The sequence below is a fragment of the Notolepis coatsorum genome (genome assembly GCF_963971535.1).
Source record: "Notolepis coatsorum genome assembly, chromosome: 10".
NCBI classification, from domain to species: domain Eukaryota; kingdom Metazoa; phylum Chordata; class Actinopteri; order Aulopiformes; family Paralepididae; genus Notolepis; species Notolepis coatsorum.
Genome location: NC_140174.1, coordinates 24,095,102 through 24,112,535, shown reverse-complemented (window position 1 = coordinate 24,112,535; position 17,434 = coordinate 24,095,102). Strand labels below are relative to the sequence as shown.

Genomic DNA, 17,434 nt, shown 5'->3' with positions numbered 1-17,434 from the left:
AATCTCAGTCACTCTTATTGTCTGGGACCAAATTTGGTCACGCCCCATTTTGCACGACATCCAGGCTTTTTTTACCGTCAGCGTTTGGGAATTTCATGTCGACAGGTAGATGAAGTGAAATTATACTTATTTTAGAATATATATATCAACTTTCACGAGTATTCATCTATATTTAGTCATCTAAAGACTATTAGATATGAACCTATGTACCAGTAAAAAGTGGGAATCTCTAGAATGTGTTTTGGGCGACGGTGTTTACGGAAGTGCAGGTCTCAAGTTGACGTTATACTATAATTTACACAACACTTTCTGTTGTCAGTAGATAGCAGCATTGGTTTAAAATTAAAAGGTCAAAATGTGAAAACTACAAAATTAATACAATTCCCAAGACCTTTAGCACAGGTCACTGGGACGCGTCTATTCGAATACCAACCGGTTCGTGCTTCCGCGTTCGCGTTTTGCGCTCTGATTGGCCACTGACCTACGCTAGTACGCCCCCCCTTATCTACGCCAGTTATCTACCCCAGTTCGCCTCCAAGAACAGCTGTTTCCGTTAGTCCGGTATGAGCCTAGAAATAATGCGTGGACACTTTGAAATGGGTATCACAGTAGTAAGTCCTACTGTAGAACATATTAGCATGACGTCCTACTGTAGAACATGACATATTAGCATGACATCTGATTTATTAATGCCAGATTAGGGACAAACGCAATTGGCACAAGTGTAAATCATGGATTAGTCACTCAGTTTAAACATCAGACATAGCTCACCTCGTTCATCTGCTGCCTGTGGATCCTATGGTCACAAGTTCAAATCACTCTTGGTTAAATATTTTTTTTTACTTTTAATTAATTTATCCACTCTGATTGGATGGTGTGTATGTATATGTATGTATTGTGCTGTATAATGACAATACATTTGAATCGAATCTCATTTTGAAATCGCTACCTGTTGAGTGGATCACCATGGTGCAATGCAATCGTGTCCATAGGCAGTGTAGCGATTTCAAAATGAGATTCGATTTTAGGACTTACTACTGTTGTTCTGAAGGATCAGATTAAACCGAATATATATATTTATTTATATATATATATTTAATTGTATTTGTATATCCCCTGATATCCCTTGTATATTCCTTGTACAATATGCATTGAATATCCCTTCTAGTCTACTGAACATCCCATAATAGTCTCCATTCTACCATTGGACGAGACCTTGGTGCCAGGTCGCCATACCCCTCAGACCAGGTTCAATCGTACCGCTCAACATGTATGGACAAGTCCTAGTTCCGCGTAGGAATATGTCTACCGCACCACTAATGGTACTATTTGTTCATAGTGCGTATATATACTGCGCTATTAAAGTAGAGCTTTCTTTTAGTCCAGTTCCTTACCCTCCAACAGAGTGACAGACGCAAAAGCCTCCCCGCGAACCACGTGTGGGCAGTAAGGCCAATTCGGCCCAGTATCGGCATTGAGACATCGTGTATATTAATATTTGAATAGTCATATTTTGGCACTATATCGTCGAGTTGGACGTATTCTATTAAGCTAATAATAGTCTATTCATATGTAGTGCCTCGTGCGGTAAGAGTTCTATAGTAATCAGCACCCCCATCGTTTCGGGCATCAGCTGGACGCTTATCCAGGGTGGTTGACCCCACGTGAAGCTGCACCCGAGGAGCTCCAGGCCAAAGAGCGAGTGGACCTGTATATTGGATTATTCTACCGACGACGGCTAGCCTTCCCCGGCTTGGATTATGCTTTGAGTACTTTGATTATTCTATGGATAAAGGCCAACACTGCGGTGTGTTGGAAATACCCCCACCGGAGAGGACGACAGGTGAGAAGACGCTCTACACGACGAGGTCGCCTCACGTCTCTCCATCGTGGACCGGAGGACGCCGGCCACAGAGAGTCCAACTGCTTTCATCTGTGGATCGAGGATCGCTGGGCACCGGGTCGCACGACTGTGGGCTCTCCCAGGATACCCTCGGCCAGACGGGATACAGCCAGACTCTACCCCCCCCCCCCCCTCCAGCTGTCCTACAAGCAGTCGGAACCTTCCCCTAGTGTATCCAGCTATATAATCATTCAAGTATCATTGCTATTGTTCCCTAAATATTCCAGGTTGTATATTTGCTTCCTGCGCAATCAGAGATTGGACATTCGATATTGATCTACCTACGAATACTCATTTGCCATAAAAGTGCATACTATTTCAAATCATAAATGTAATTAAGTGATCGTTGTACATACCTTTTGCTATGTATTAAAACTCAAACTTTCGATTTGGTACATTTGTGTTGGATCCGTTTATCAGGTGGGAGTGTTCAACATATTCATACCTAGTACTGGGTGGCCAGAGTCTAAAGTACAAGAGGTAGTGGTAGTAAGTATCATATCTAACCATACAGTCAGGGAATTGTACCCCTCAGTTACAATTGGTCCTTCGAGCCGGATGGTAATCAGTGTAATATTAATATAGTGTTATTAATATTAAAATGGCGTATGATGAACACTCCACGAAACGATCCTCCTAACCAACAACGCCCGCGGCGCAAACGACAGCTCCCTCAGTACCTAGAGGCTTACGCTGTCAGTCAACAACCTAGTCTTCTACCAACAGTAAACGCGGTAAAACTAGAAAGTAAAATTATGTCTAACCCTAACGACCAGGCTACCCCAACCATAGAGGCCCCTATGGGTTCTAACGTAACTGACCCAGCTCACGGTGGGGACCAGGGGGAACCAGACATGACTTTACACCCCGCCAATACCGAAGAAGTAGTCCCCGACGAGTCCCGGGAGGAAGACAACACCACCGAGAGAGAACTCGGCACGGAAGAAGATGAGGAGAGCACCGTGGAGATAGAGCTCCAAGACTCCGCACGGAGTACCCCAAGGGACGGCTCCCCTATACAACCGTCTTCTCCCAGCGAGGCAGAGAGGACACTACAGCAGGCATTCCTCGTCAGCCTGAAAGCCTCTACTGAACGCGATAGACTCCAGGGTGAACGCGATCGATTGCAGATACAGCAACGGAGCGAAGAAGAGCACATACGCCTGGAAATAAGACGCATTCAGATGGAAGAGAATATGGCAAGAGACCGGGCCGACGCCCAGCGCGCCGCCACCGGTGCCCAGAGAGAATCGGATCTCACCAAGCGCGAAGCCGAGCGCGACAGAGCACAAGCGCAACTAATAGAACAGCTGATCAGAAGGACAACACCCCCTCCCTCCACCAGAGGCTCCAGGAACTCGTCTAGACATCACTCCAGGGCGGCATCCCCTAGCCGAGTAAGCGACCCTGAACTTGACCAACAGACGAGGTTTATACCCCCCGCAGACCCCTTTCCCCAACCGGTCCAAGCGAGACCCAGCCACCGGGAAGGAGCAGCATACACTGCGGAGAGGCTAAATCAGAGACTACAAGCCCTGGATGACCTAACGGAAGACGAAGAGGAAGAGGAGGAGAACCACGCCCGACGACAGCACAGTACTCTACCGGACCAGGAGGTCCAGTACAGCCCAGGCTATACCCCCGCGGAGCTGCGCTACAGACCCCCGACGCTATTCACGGGTGAGCACGACGCACGACCCGCACCGAGGAACAGCACCTGGACCAGCGGGCCATGGTACACAGCCGGTACCAGCCCACGCCAAGGAGCAGGAGGAGACTCGCCTAGGAGGCCTCTCCCCCAACGCTCGCCGATGTATCAACAATCCGCGTCATACATTGGCACACCTATGGTACCAGACTTCACCCAGGAGAACCGGGCCCAGTATACGGAGCTCCGCATGTGTCTGGAGACAATGTTGGTGGATGTCATTGATGAACGCCATAAATACGCGATACTACTGAAGCATTTAAAGGTACCCCGCGCGCACAACATAGCGCTCGCCTACGCCACTTCCACGACCCCATACACCGCAGCGCTGGTAGCGTTGGACCAGAGATATGGACGTATATGGGATTACGTGATCCAGGAGATCAGGCACATCGACCGCCTACCCCCAGCAACAGACAATCGAGCACTGGACGACCTGTCCATCAGAGTGCAGTCCCTGGTAGGGATGCTGGGAGCGCAGAGGGAAAAGGGTAGGCATGAACTATACGCCAACTCAAATGTAGAGAGGATCTTGGAGAAGCTACCGCCCGCCCGACAGGAGCGCTTTAGGCGGCAGAGAGACCACCGAGACCCTAATGGCCCCGAACCGAACCTCCTCGATCTAGCCGACTTCCTGGCGAGAGAAGTCAGCAGCTTACGGCTAGATACATTCGGACGGAGCACCCCTGGCTCCAGAGAAGGAACCAGGAGACTAAATGATGGAAGAAGATCGGTGACTGTCATGCACCAATCGGAGTCAGTGCCAAGCAGTAGGAGCCACAGTACCCCCTCAAGAAAGGAGAAGTGGAAGATAGTGTGCCCCTACTGTGAGAAAGAACACTGGCTGTCACAATGTGACTCATTCCCCAAGATGAATGCGGAGGAAGCGAGTCAATGGATAAAGTCCAACAGACGCTGTTTTCGCTGTGCGCGATCACACATGGCAGCCGAATGCCGCTTAAAGAAAAGGTGCAGTCGGTGCGATGGAGCCCATCTGGACATACTCCACGACAGTAACAGACGGCGGCATTCAATCAAGCAGCAAAGCAAGCGTCATGTACATCGACCCCGCCAGCAGCAGCGGAGCCAGAGTGCTCTTAAAGGTAGTCCGTGTGACATTGAGCTACCAGAATAAAGTCATGGACACTTACGCCGTCCTTGATGACGGGTCAGAGAAGACCCTTCTGCTCGCGTCCGCTGCGGCCCAGCTAGGGCTGCGGGGGAGCGAAAACCAAATGACAATTCGGACAATAAGAAGAGATTTGAAAACGATAAAGGGCGAGAATGTCTCATTCTCTATCGCAGCAAGCGGCCAGCCCGAGCGACGGTACAGGATTACAGACGCTTTCACCAGCCAAGAAATAGGACTCTCGCGGTACACATACCCCGTAGCCAAGCTGATGGAGAAATATGTACATCTACGCAAGCTACCGATCCCACTCATAGACGGTGCTACCCCGACACTGTTGATAGGCTCCGACCATGCAGACCTCATTGTCCCGATAGACCGGGTTCATACCGGACCCAGAGGCTGTCCTGCAGAAGTCGAGACCCGCCTAGGATGGACTCTCCAAGGCCCACTCGCCAAATCTCTCAACCGAACCACAGCCACTAGCTGTCTCCACTCCCGAGTCACAGAGGGAGACACCGCACCCCTGCAGCATGTAGAGAGGCTATGGACCTTAGAACAAATGCCCTTTAAGAACAAAAAGAAAGACATTCGCTCTAAAGACGACATCTACGCCATTAACCTCCTCGAGACGGGAACAAAGAGAGTCCCAGTCAGCGGCGTGTTGAGATACGCCACGCCACTCCTGCGGCGGGAAGGGATGCCTACCTTTCACGCAAAGAAAGACGCCACAGAGCGGTACCTACTAAACACAGAGCGGCGCTTAGCCAAGGACCCCGCCCAAGAAAGTGTATACCGTGCTGAGATTGAGAAGCTCATCACAGCGGGACACGTCACAAAGATTGACATTAAAGAGGCCGACCAGACGACTGAATCGTGGTACGTGCCCCACCACAAGGTTCATCACAACGGCAAAGACCGCATCGTGTTTAACTGCAGCTACCAGATCGGATCCCAAAATCTGAATAAAGAGCTATTGCCCGGTCCTACACTCGGCCCCTCCCTACTAGGCGTACTACTCCGCTTCCGCCAGGACAAGGTGGCTATCAGCGGGGATATCAAAGGGATGTTCCTGCAGGTGAGATTAGTAGAGGAGGACAAGCCCCTGTTGCGGTTCCTATGGAGAGAGAGGCCAGGAGATGAGCACCCAGCCATCTACCAATGGGAAGTCCTCCCTTTCGGAACTACATGCAGCCCATGCTGTGCTACATTTGCACTACAGAGACATGTCGCAGAGGACCCAGCAGCGGACGAAGAGGTCCGACACAGTGTGAAGAACAGCTTCTACGTAGATAACTGTCTACAAAGCGTTTCGACCCAGGAAGAAGCCGAGGCTCTCCTACATAAACTCCGCGCCTCTCTGATCAAAGGCGGCTTTGATCTCAGGCAGTGGGCCAGCAGCGATCCGCACGTACTGCGCAGCCTCTCCTCCGAGGACAAGGCAGCGAGCAGCGAGACCTGGATGGCCACAATCCCAGGAGAAGCCCAAGAGATGACACTAGGACTAGTGTGGCGCTTCAAAACAGATTCGCTCCACTATAGACACAAACCCCTGACCATGGAACAGGGAAGGTCGACGGCAATACCGACCACCAGACGGAGTGTGTACAGAACACTCGCCCGACAATATGACCCGTTAGGATGTATACTACCGTACACCACCAGGGCAAAGATGATTGTACGAGCATTGTGGGACAAGGACCAGGGCTGGGACGACCCCATTCCCGCACACCTTACATCCACCTGGAGAGAGTGGGAGATGGAACTCCACTCACTCCCAGGCGTTAATATACGCCGAAGCTACTTCCCACCCACGGTGAGGCCAGAGACATGTAAAATGGATTTACACGTCTTCAGTGACGCCTCCGAGGTCGCCTACGGATCAGTAGCCTACTTGCGGGCCCAAGAAGAGGGGGGAGAGATCTACACAGCATTCATCCTCGCCCGCTCGAGAATAGCCCCACGCAAGCAACAGTCTATCCCACGTCTAGAGCTCTGTGCAGCCCTCGCAGGAGCGCATCTAGCCACGCTCATCCAACGTGAGCTCACCATTCCGGTGCATAGAACAATCCTGTGGTCAGATTCCACAACAGTACTCGCCTGGATCAAATCGGATTCATGCAAATACAAAGTCTTCGTGGGAGTCAGAGTCACTGAGATTCAAGAGTTAACCGGAGAGTTAACCGGAGAAGCAAACTGGCGCTATGTTGATACAAAACACAACCCAGCTGACGTCATCACCCGGGGAATGTCCCTAGATGACTTAACCCGTCATAACATCTACAGTGACGGACCAGCATTCCTCAAGCTCCCGGAAGGAGATTGGCCCACGCCCACCCCGAGGGAAGCAAGTGACGAGGAGGCTGAGAATAAGAAACCCATGTTCTGTGGATTGAGCACTGTTGTCTCCGCAGACCCCAACATAGACGATTGCATTACCATAGAGAGTGCGCAGCAACGGACATTCCTGCGGCACCACCCAGAGATTAAGTCCCCCGCTGATATGTCAGCAGCTGACTACGAGGAAGCAGAACTACTTCTACTGCAACGAGCCCAGAGAGACTCGTTCCCCGATGAACTAGACTGTCTACAGGGAGGAAAGCCCGTCCCATCAGACAGCAGATTGATTCATCTGGCCCCCGAGAGTGACACACATACCCTCATCAGAGTGGGTGGTCGCCTGCAGAGAGCCCCCAATTTACCGGATGACATTAAGTACCCGATCGTATTGAACAGCCGACACAAGGTCACAGAGCTGATTATAAAGAAATACGACGAGGATGTACACCACGCAGGAGCAGAGAGAGTCTTCGCGGAAATCAGACGTTGTTACTGGATACTTCAAGGAAGAGAGGCGGTGCGACGCTTCCAGCGAACCTGTCTAGACTGCCGAAAGTGGCGCGCGCAGCCCAGCATACCACGGATGGCTGACCTACCTCCATGTCGCCTCCGACTCGGCGACAAGCCATTCCACTCAACAGGCATGGACTGTTTTGGCCCGCTGCACATAAAGAAAGGAAGAGGCACCGAGAAGCGGTGGGGTATTGTATTCAAATGCATGACCACCAGAGCGATACATATCGAGCTCCTTCCGACCATGAGCGCAGACTCATTCCTTATGGCCTTCCGAAGATTCACATCACGGAAAGGAAAACCGTCTACATTATTGTCCGATCACGGGACAAACTTCAAAGGCGGAGAAAGAGAGCTGAGGGAGAGCTTCCAAGCTATGGGCCCAGAACTTAAGACCCACCTCGCTCCAGCCCAGATTGACTTCCAATTCAACCCCCCAAACGCACCCCACTTCGGTGGAACTTGGGAACGAGAAGTACGTTCTATAAAGACAGCCCTGTACGCAGTACTTGGGGCCCAGACTGTGGCGGAAGAAGTCCTAATGACAGTCCTCACGGAGATTGAGGGAGTATTGAACTCAAAGCCCCTCGGTTACGTCTCCAGTGATGTAGCAGATGTCGACCCAGTCACCCCCAACACCCTCCTGATGGGGCGGCTAGATCCCGCGTTACCCCAGACAATGTACCGGCCTGAAGAAGCGAACGGCCGACGAATGTGGAGGTACAGCCAAGTATTAGCCGACAAGTTTTGGAGCAGTTTCCTACTGCACTACCTACCGTCTCTACAGACCCGCCAGAAGTGGGTAAAAGAGAGAGACAATTTGACGGAAGGAACAGTCGTCATGATTATTGACCAGTCACTACCCAGAGCTATGTGGCCGGCTGGCCGCGTAAGCAAAGTGATCACCGGTGCTGATGGCAAGGTCCGAGCAGCTGAAGTACTCGTCCAGGGGCGCATTTACACCCGTCCTGTGGCGAGGCTCATAGAACTGCCCCGACTCCCAGACACAATCGATGATGACCATGACCCTATGACTTTGTGACTTGACTGACCCTTACAGCGAACCCTTGAGTGGTAGACAGTGCGGTTAATCTGTCTCTGCTTAACTAATTGGGTTGGGACCAATTAGGGGGCGGCTGTTCTGAAGGATCAGATTAAACCGAATATATATATTTATTTATATATATATATTTAATTGTATTTGTATATCCCCTGATATCCCTTGTATATTCCTTGTACAATATGCATTGAATATCCCTTCTAGTCTACTGAACATCCCATAATAGTCTCCATTCTACCATTGGACGAGACCTTGGTGCCAGGTCGCCATACCCCTCAGACCAGGTTCAATCGTACCGCTCAACATGTATGGACAAGTCCTAGTTCCGCGTAGGAATATGTCTACCGCACCACTAATGGTACTATTTGTTCATAGTGCGTATATATACTGCGCTATTAAAGTAGAGCTTTCTTTTAGTCCAGTTCCTTACCCTCCAACAGAGTGACAGACGCAAAAGCCTCCCCGCGAACCACGTGTGGGCAGTAAGGCCAATTCGGCCCAGTATCGGCATTGAGACATCGTGTATATTAATATTTGAATAGTCATATTTTGGCACTATATCGTCGAGTTGGACGTATTCTATTAAGCTAATAATAGTCTATTCATATGTAGTGCCTCGTGCGGTAAGAGTTCTATAGTAATCAGCACCCCCATCGTTTCGGGCATCAGCTGGACACTTATCCAGGGTGGTTGACCCCACGTGAAGCTGCACCCGAGGAGCTCCAGGCCAAAGAGCGAGTGGACCTGTATATTGGATTATTCTACCGACGACGGCTAGCCTTCCCCGGCTTGGATTATGCTTTGAGTACTTTGATTATTCTATGGATAAAGGCCAACACTGCGGTGTGTTGGAAATACCCCCACCGGAAAGGACGACAGGTGAGAAGACGCTCTACACGACGAGGTCGCCTCACGTCTCTCCATCGTGGACCGGAGGACGCCGGCCACAGAGAGTCCAACTGCTTTCATCTGTGGATCGAGGATCGCTGGGCACCGGGTCGCACGACTGTGTGCTCTCCCAGGATACCCTCGGCCAGACGGGATACAGCCAGACTCTACCCCCCCCCCCTCCAGCTGTCCTACAAGCAGTCGGAACCTTCCCCTAGTGTATCCAGCTATATAATCATTCAAGTATCATTGCTATTGTTCCCTAAATATTCCAGGTTGTATATTTGCTTCCTGCGCAATCAGAGATTGGACATTCGATATTGATCTACCTACGAATACTCATTTGCCATAAAAGTGCATACTATTTCAAATCATAAATGTAATTAAGTGATCGTTGTACATACCTTTTGCTATGTATTAAAACTCAAACTTTCGATTTGGTACATTTGTGTTGGATCCGTTTATCAGGTGGGAGTGTTCAACATATTCATACCTAGTACTGGGTGGCCAGAGTCTAAAGTACAAGAGGTAGTGGTAGTAAGTATCATATCTAACCATACAGTCAGGGAATTGTACCCCTCAGTTACAACTGTGATACCCATTTCAAAGTGTCCACGCATTATTTCTACGCTCATACCGGGGGGGGGGGGGGGGGGGGCAAAACTAGCGTAGGTCAGTGGCCAATCAGAGCACAAAACGCGAACGCGGAAGCACGAACCGGTTGGTATTCGAATAGACGCCACTGGGACGCGTCTATTCTTTGACGCGATCTGAACAGCGTTAAACTATTAATGGGACCAGAGTACAGTGATCGAGAATGGTCACCCAATTATCTTAACAAAAGTGCATCATTAGCATTATGTTTGTTGTCTAAACGGGAACATAATGGTACAATTTAAGATTTGAATGTTATCCGCATATAACGGATAAATAAAACATTGTTAATTTGTAAGAAACATCAATGAAAACGGCGCAGGGTAAGTTATATTCGCTATTGTTATGAAAATGTGATCGAATCCTATAAAAATGTGGATGCATTTGGTCACCGTGACGTTAAGTGAAAACTTTCTTATTCTCAAGAGCGAGACAGCAAACACGTTATACTTGACCGAAAAACTGTGTTGAATGCAAATTCTGTAATGTATTATTTCGTATATTAACGTCCGCAGCTTGCTAGTAACCTTGGTAGCCAGCCTGCTGCTACGCCGGTGATCCAACGACATGACACTCACCTTAGAGGCAAAGGAAAGATGTCAGCGGAGAAAGTTGAAATTTACCAGAGAAAAGTCACAGCCTATGTGGTGAAAAGGCTACATCCCTTAGATGTAGAATCACCAACATGTACTGTAGGTAAGCTAGTTAGCTAGCTGCCCACCACCCTGACCTACAGTAACAGTAACGTTATATGTTGTGTTTGTTGCAGTTGTATAAGAATAGAGCTAAGCTCTATTACAGCCTCTCGCTGAACGTCAGCTAAACTAAAGAGATGATTGTGGATTTTAGGAGGTCTGGGGCTAGGGACTACAGCCCCCTCAGCATCTATGGGGCACCGGTCAAGAGAGTGAACAGTTTCAAGTACCTCCGAGTCCACATATCCGAGGATTTGACATGGACCACACACATAGCCAGTGTAGTAAAGAACGGCAGCGTTCAAAGTGAGTCAGAAGATCCTTAAGAACTTCTACTCATGCACAATAGAGAGCATCCTGACTGGTAATATCACCTCCTGGTTTGGGAATAGCACCGCACACAACCGCAGACTACAAAGAGTGGCCCGTTCAGCCAAACGCACAATTGGAGGTGGGCTTCCCACTCTCCAGGACATTTACACCAAGCGTTGCAGGGCCAAGGCTAAGAGAATAGCCAAAGACTCTAGTCACCCACACAACTGCTTCTTTGCACTGCTGCGGTCAGGCAAGCGCTACCGGAGTCTCATGGCCAGTACAGAGAGACTCAGAAGAAGCTTCTATCCTCAGGCCATCAGGATGCTCAATGACTCTATGTAACATCAAACCATCCATCTACACTCATTGCACACACGTCCACATGCACACACTCACTTTAAACAAACACTCACCTTAGGCACTTTAACACTACATTAATATAATATATTTATCTATTTATTAAAAGAGATTTGCACTACATTACCTCATTTACATTTGCACCTTGCCTTAAAAATAAGTTTTTGTACCTCATTGTCTGCATTTTTTACTTCATTGTACTTAGGTTGTACTTTAGTTTGTATATTGTATTGTATATTGTATAGTGTTATTCCTCTTTCCTTACTTTTTTACTGTATGAAGCACATTCTCAGGGGCTCATACATTATTATACGTGACAAATAAAAACAAACTTAAACTTGAAACTTGAGCTATAGTTAGCTAGCTACCCACCACCCTGACCTACACTAACAGTAACGTTATATGTTGTGTTTGTTACGTATAGGATTCATTATTGAATCATTAATAACAGGAACCAAAGTAAATTGTAAATATGAATATGACTGTAACATAAGCATTTTACCTTTTTCGACCCTCCCCCGTAGAGAAACCGTAGAGAAACAGAATAAAAAATCGCTAAACGATGCCCAACCCTATACTCACAACAATCTCAGTTTTGGTGCTATACCGGAATAGACCCATGATATTGTGTTTTCAGCATCTCCTTTTGCTAATTTCTGTTTGGTGCACATTCATATCTTCTCTAGCTTGCATTGACATATTAGGTTAGAAGAAGAAGATTATTTATTGTCAATGTACACAGGCAATGTGGACAGACTCTTTCCCTCCGGGCTCCAGGCCATCCTGCCTCCCCGAGTCTTGTTGAAGGGAAGGTACATCTGTCCGCGTTAAACGATGTTGACAGTCATGAATTACATTGACAACATAATTTAGCTACTGTACCTCTGTAACGTCTACGACGTAAAGACAGGTGTCAAGTCCAAAATGTGACCCTGCCAAAACCCCTAACTCTCCCATGAGTGATATACAAATAGACAGACATACCGACTGACACCGTTTGCTTTTTAACATACAGGTACTGTAGATCCACATGGCGTCCTTCTAAAATAATTAAGACAGAATCGAAGTCTGTCACGTCTGTTGCAGCATGTTTATTATGGGAAAGCTAAAGCCTAAAATGTTTATGTCTGAATGTAAACAATGGCAAACGGTTATTAGCTTAAAGTATTCAACTAGCCAGAATAAATGTCGCTGACTTAATATATTTGCTGGATAGATAACATGTTGATTGCATAGATTTGCTAAAAACAACATCTACTTTAAGCCCTGAGACCCTGTCATTTGATGCTCTTTTAAATGTATACTATCTGAGTCACGCACACCAATTAGCAAAATTCTGAAGCAATTATAACTTATTATAATTATAATATAATTATAAGCAAATATATATATATCACCTCAACTATGCACAGACAGTAAGACGCATTAGGTTGTAGCCTCGCTATATTTAGCAGGCAGCATGGGATCCAGCTCTGATGTAACATGACCATACACAGTAATAACTCAAGGAAAGGCCCTTCAAAACAGAGCAAGGAACTTTCTAGAAGGAGGGACCGCGCAATGATAATTTATATCAGCTCGGACGGCAAAGAGGGATATGATAAAAACCCGATACGTTAGGTTGTGTGACAACCTATTAAATTATGAGGAGGAAAATACATTGGAGGAAAAGGTCAGGGGTTACTTTTAGGACTATTTTTAGCAGTCAGTGGGGAAGCCTCTGTATGAATGAATTAATTACATTTTATTTCCGTGTCATGTCCAATGACCCATCCCTTACGGGATTATAAGACACCAAAAACAATAATTGAATATAAAATTCACTTCCAAAGGTTTGTAAGCTACACAATGCACACCATCAGAGGCCAAAATAAATACATCACATATATGTTCTTTTCGTACGTTTATCCTAAGCTATCTAACTATTCTGCGAGTGCAAATACCCTGTGATCAAAAATCCATTTGAGTCTTTCTGCATCACTCAACCACATCACTTTTTATTACGCAACTCCTAATATAAAGGACAATAAAACCTAAAATGTAACTCATTCTCAATATCAATATTACAGTAAATACAGATCTGCTCTTCTTGAGGCCAAAGAAAAAGGAAATGATAAATGTAAGGCATGGTTGCTAAATGAAATGCTGTGCGACTATCAATGATCATTCGAGTAAATAGAGGGATTAATCATTTGCATGACATGGCAAAACATGGCATGTAATCAACCATTTTGCTAAATCTTCCTAGGCTATATTAATATTACCTTAACCAAACTCCATTCTGTATTTTCTTTGCAAAATCACATGTAATGTACTTGACATGCAGCAGAATGGGGGTGGTTATTTGAGCCCTGCAGTACAAGTTAGCAGTTGGGTGGGACTAACATAGTGGTGGGGGGGCGGGCTCCATCACATCCATCTCACTTGGTGGCTGGATATGGCAAACATAGATTGGTGACTGGTTATCTTTTAAGGGCAAAAACATAAAAGGAGCTGCTTTGATAACGGGGGGCAGAGGTGAAGACGGCTGTTCCTAGAAGGTGATAAGTTAGTCTAGGTCCTATAAACACCTTTTTCAATTAAACCACACCGTCTATTATGGGTGGTTGAAGCTGGAGCGGGGTGTGTGTGCACCTGTGTGCATGTGTGTGTGCACGTATGCACCTTTTGGGCCATGAAACAGTGTCAGTAAAACTCAACTCCATATATCACACACTCACTCTCTCTGTGGTACGGTCTCTGGGTCAGAACATCCCAAAGGTTACAGAGCGTCTGGTGTGATTTAGAGCGACACTAGGTCAGACGTTAGAAAGACAGATGGCTCATAGTGAAAGGCTTGGCAGCCATATTGTTATGCATGATCCTTCACCTAAGCCTATTACATTTAAGGCTTTATGACAGACATGCATCTTCCCAATTAACCTTGCAGAATCAAATAAAATGAAATATTGGTTCGCTGTGCTTCATTTCGTACCTCATTTCAGTCTTTAAAGTTGTGTGATATGGACTGGGCAAAAAGTCAAAAGTGTTGCACTAAACACTTGTCACACAGATACAAACAATATGAATGAGACTTGACTGGTTATGCCTTATCATCAAGTTAAACCAAAACCACATATATATATATATAAACAATTATATAATAAATATAAAATAATCATACTGTATATAATTAAACATCATTGTGTAGCAATGAAATACTGCACTCGCTCATAATGGTATACATTGTATTTCGACGAGGGCAGCCGTTTTAATCGCTAATTCAGTTGTCAACATGAGATACAATTGAAATAGTTTAATAATCGTATGGAAAGCGTTAACATCCTAGAAAAGCTACCCTACGTCTAGGTAACGGGACCTGAGACCCACTCGGCGAGCCTAAATTGTATCTAGCTAGATTACAACCCTTCCAGTGTTATTACAAGCTGTAGGACGCTGTGCTAATGAGCCATGTGCATGAGCCTCTTGATTACACTACCTGTCCCACTGCCACTGGGCCATCAACACCGGCATCAGACCGGCTATTTTGGACACCATGCTGGGTGTGTGTTGCACTCTGAAATGGTAGGACCAACATGACGTCGACAACTCCCAAGCCCCAAATGACGTCGATAACAGGGGTTACGTTATCTTCGTTCACATGGTCCATTGTTACCGACTTTACAAATATTTGTAGTTAAAGTAGAACCGGTAGTAAAGTATTGCCTGTCCTTGTGAGTAGCTCACCTTAAGTATATGCTGACGTATTATTATTCATATTATTATAAGTATCAAGGAAAACATTGATTGCATCCTGATCCATGTCGGCGTGACTCATTGTTTACACTTTTGTTTTGTGATGAACATTTATCACCACATGTCATGGTTTTCCTCCAATTTATTCCAATGATAAATGTTTCCTATCAACATGTTGTGGTATTTCATTCAAAATTATACTGAGCAGTAGGCCTACATCACTATTTACTTCTCTAATTGTGTTGAATCGTACTGCAAAGATCAACGCTGCAAGCTCTCTCACCCCTCACTGAGAAACCAGGGGGGCATGTTCAGCAATGTGCATTTTGCAACTTTAGTCATCACGCACTCTTTGATATTCGGTGGTGAGGTCATCCAAATCTGTTCTCTCCAGTTGGCTAGTTGCGTAGCCTTGCAGTAAATCACTGGTCAGTCACCATGAAGTTCAACTGATATGCTCGGGTTTGGACCCCCTGAAGCTCGGGTTTGGACTCAGAAAGATAGGCTCCTACATGGGCGCTAAACCGCTCCATTCCCATCACTACTCCAAATACTTTACCATCTGCTGCCCTGACATACATGGAGTACATACTGTACATACTAGGGATGCTCGATATTGGCTTTTTTACTGATACCGATATACCGATATTGTCCAACTCTTAATTTCCGATACCGATATCAACCGATATCAACCGATACCGATATATGCAGGGTTCCCCCCCCCCCCCCCCCCCCCCCCCAAAAACGGAATAATTTCAGGTAATTAACATTACATATATCTTGTTGTGGAATTAACACAACATTATGCATATTTTTGACAATAAATAAAATCAGAATTTGTTCTTACTTGCTTGCCTGGGTAAATAAATGTTATAGAAATGTAAAAGAATAAAATAAAATAAAATGTTTTTATAATTTTTTTGAAACCCGATACCGATATTTTCCGTTATCACATTTTAATGCCAATATCGGCCGATAATATCGGTAGGCAGATTATATCGGACATCCCTAGTACATACAGTACATACTACATACATACATACACACATACTATACATACAATAGGCTATAGGCTCCTACTGTTCCCCCGATATCAGCACATTCTTGATTCTCTCTTATCTTCCAACACAAAGTAGTTCTCTCTCATCAATCGACTTCTAATTGAGGTATAAACGTTATCTTATTGAAGAATAGAAAGATACGTTTCAACAGGATTTTGTCAAACTATGCAGCCAAATGATTTTTTTCATTTACGATTGTTTCTTCGCTTATCCTTGAACCTATAACCCGACCAAAATATAATTATACTATCAGTCCTCAAGCGGAACTCCATGGTAACGTCCCAGAAACACAATAATGCTGAGCGTAACGTCCCCCGAATGTAAAGATCCGTTTTCAAGCCAGGCTCAGGCTCCCGTACTTTTCGTCTCAATATCCCATCTTTTTTCTTTTTCCAAAGTTACTAATTTCAAAGATCAATCCCGCCCCCTGCCTAAAACACTTCTTCAGACTGATCGAAACAAAAGTATTGTCACAGGGCAGGAGAAGGGGAAAAAAATGCAATACAAAAAAAAAAGCAAGCATTTGCATACCTGCAGGCTCGGGCATGGTTTATCCTACTGTCTCCTTCAAGCGTCTGAAAGACTAACCGCTCCTTGGTCCCTCTTCCTATTTATCTCCCCCCTCCTCTTTCTCTGTCATTCAAAGCTCCCTTGGCACTCGAGTCACCCACCCACCAAGGAGCAGCAAGTAGGAGGAGGAGAGAGGAGGGATGGGGAGCAGGAGAGCCAGACACTTGAAACCCTCCAAGATTCCAGGGAAACGAAGCGCAGAGAGTTGAACGTGTGACAAGGTTGGGAGAGGGCAAGGGACCCCGCGTTGGTGGTGAAAAGAGGGGGGCATTTGGTGCGATTAACCACAGGATTGATGGGACTCGCTTAGACCTCAGCCCGGGGAGGGCAGTTAACACGTTCGTGGCGGATGTGGTATCTCTGGTACGTCTAGGGGGGCGTGCGATGCGTGGATAGATTAAATCTTGACACTATCTAGCACCTTGTGCACCCAAGCCACAGCTCCAAATCGTCACCCACTTGCATCTAACTTCAGACTGATGGGTCTGACCTCATCCACCGGTGTA

At 46.4% G+C, this 17,434-nt stretch overlaps 1 protein-coding gene across 3 annotated transcripts in view; it reads right to left on the bottom strand.

Moving 5' to 3' along the window:
* Nucleotides 1–17,008, bottom strand: part of LOC311235800 (myosin-binding protein C, fast-type-like) — a 92,155-nt gene extending 75,147 nt beyond the window's left edge. The window contains exon 1 of one of the 3 annotated variants that reach the window (XM_084323292.1): nucleotides 16,890–17,008. In XM_084323292.1, coding sequence (XP_084179418.1) covers nucleotides 16,890–16,905 — 16 coding nt within the window. In that variant the 5' untranslated portion in view covers nucleotides 16,906–17,008. The remainder of the gene's footprint in view (nucleotides 1–16,889) is intronic. The other 2 variants (XM_084323290.1, XM_084323291.1) reach the window with 2 other exon arrangements.
* Between the last annotated feature and the right edge of the window lie 426 nt (nucleotides 17,009–17,434).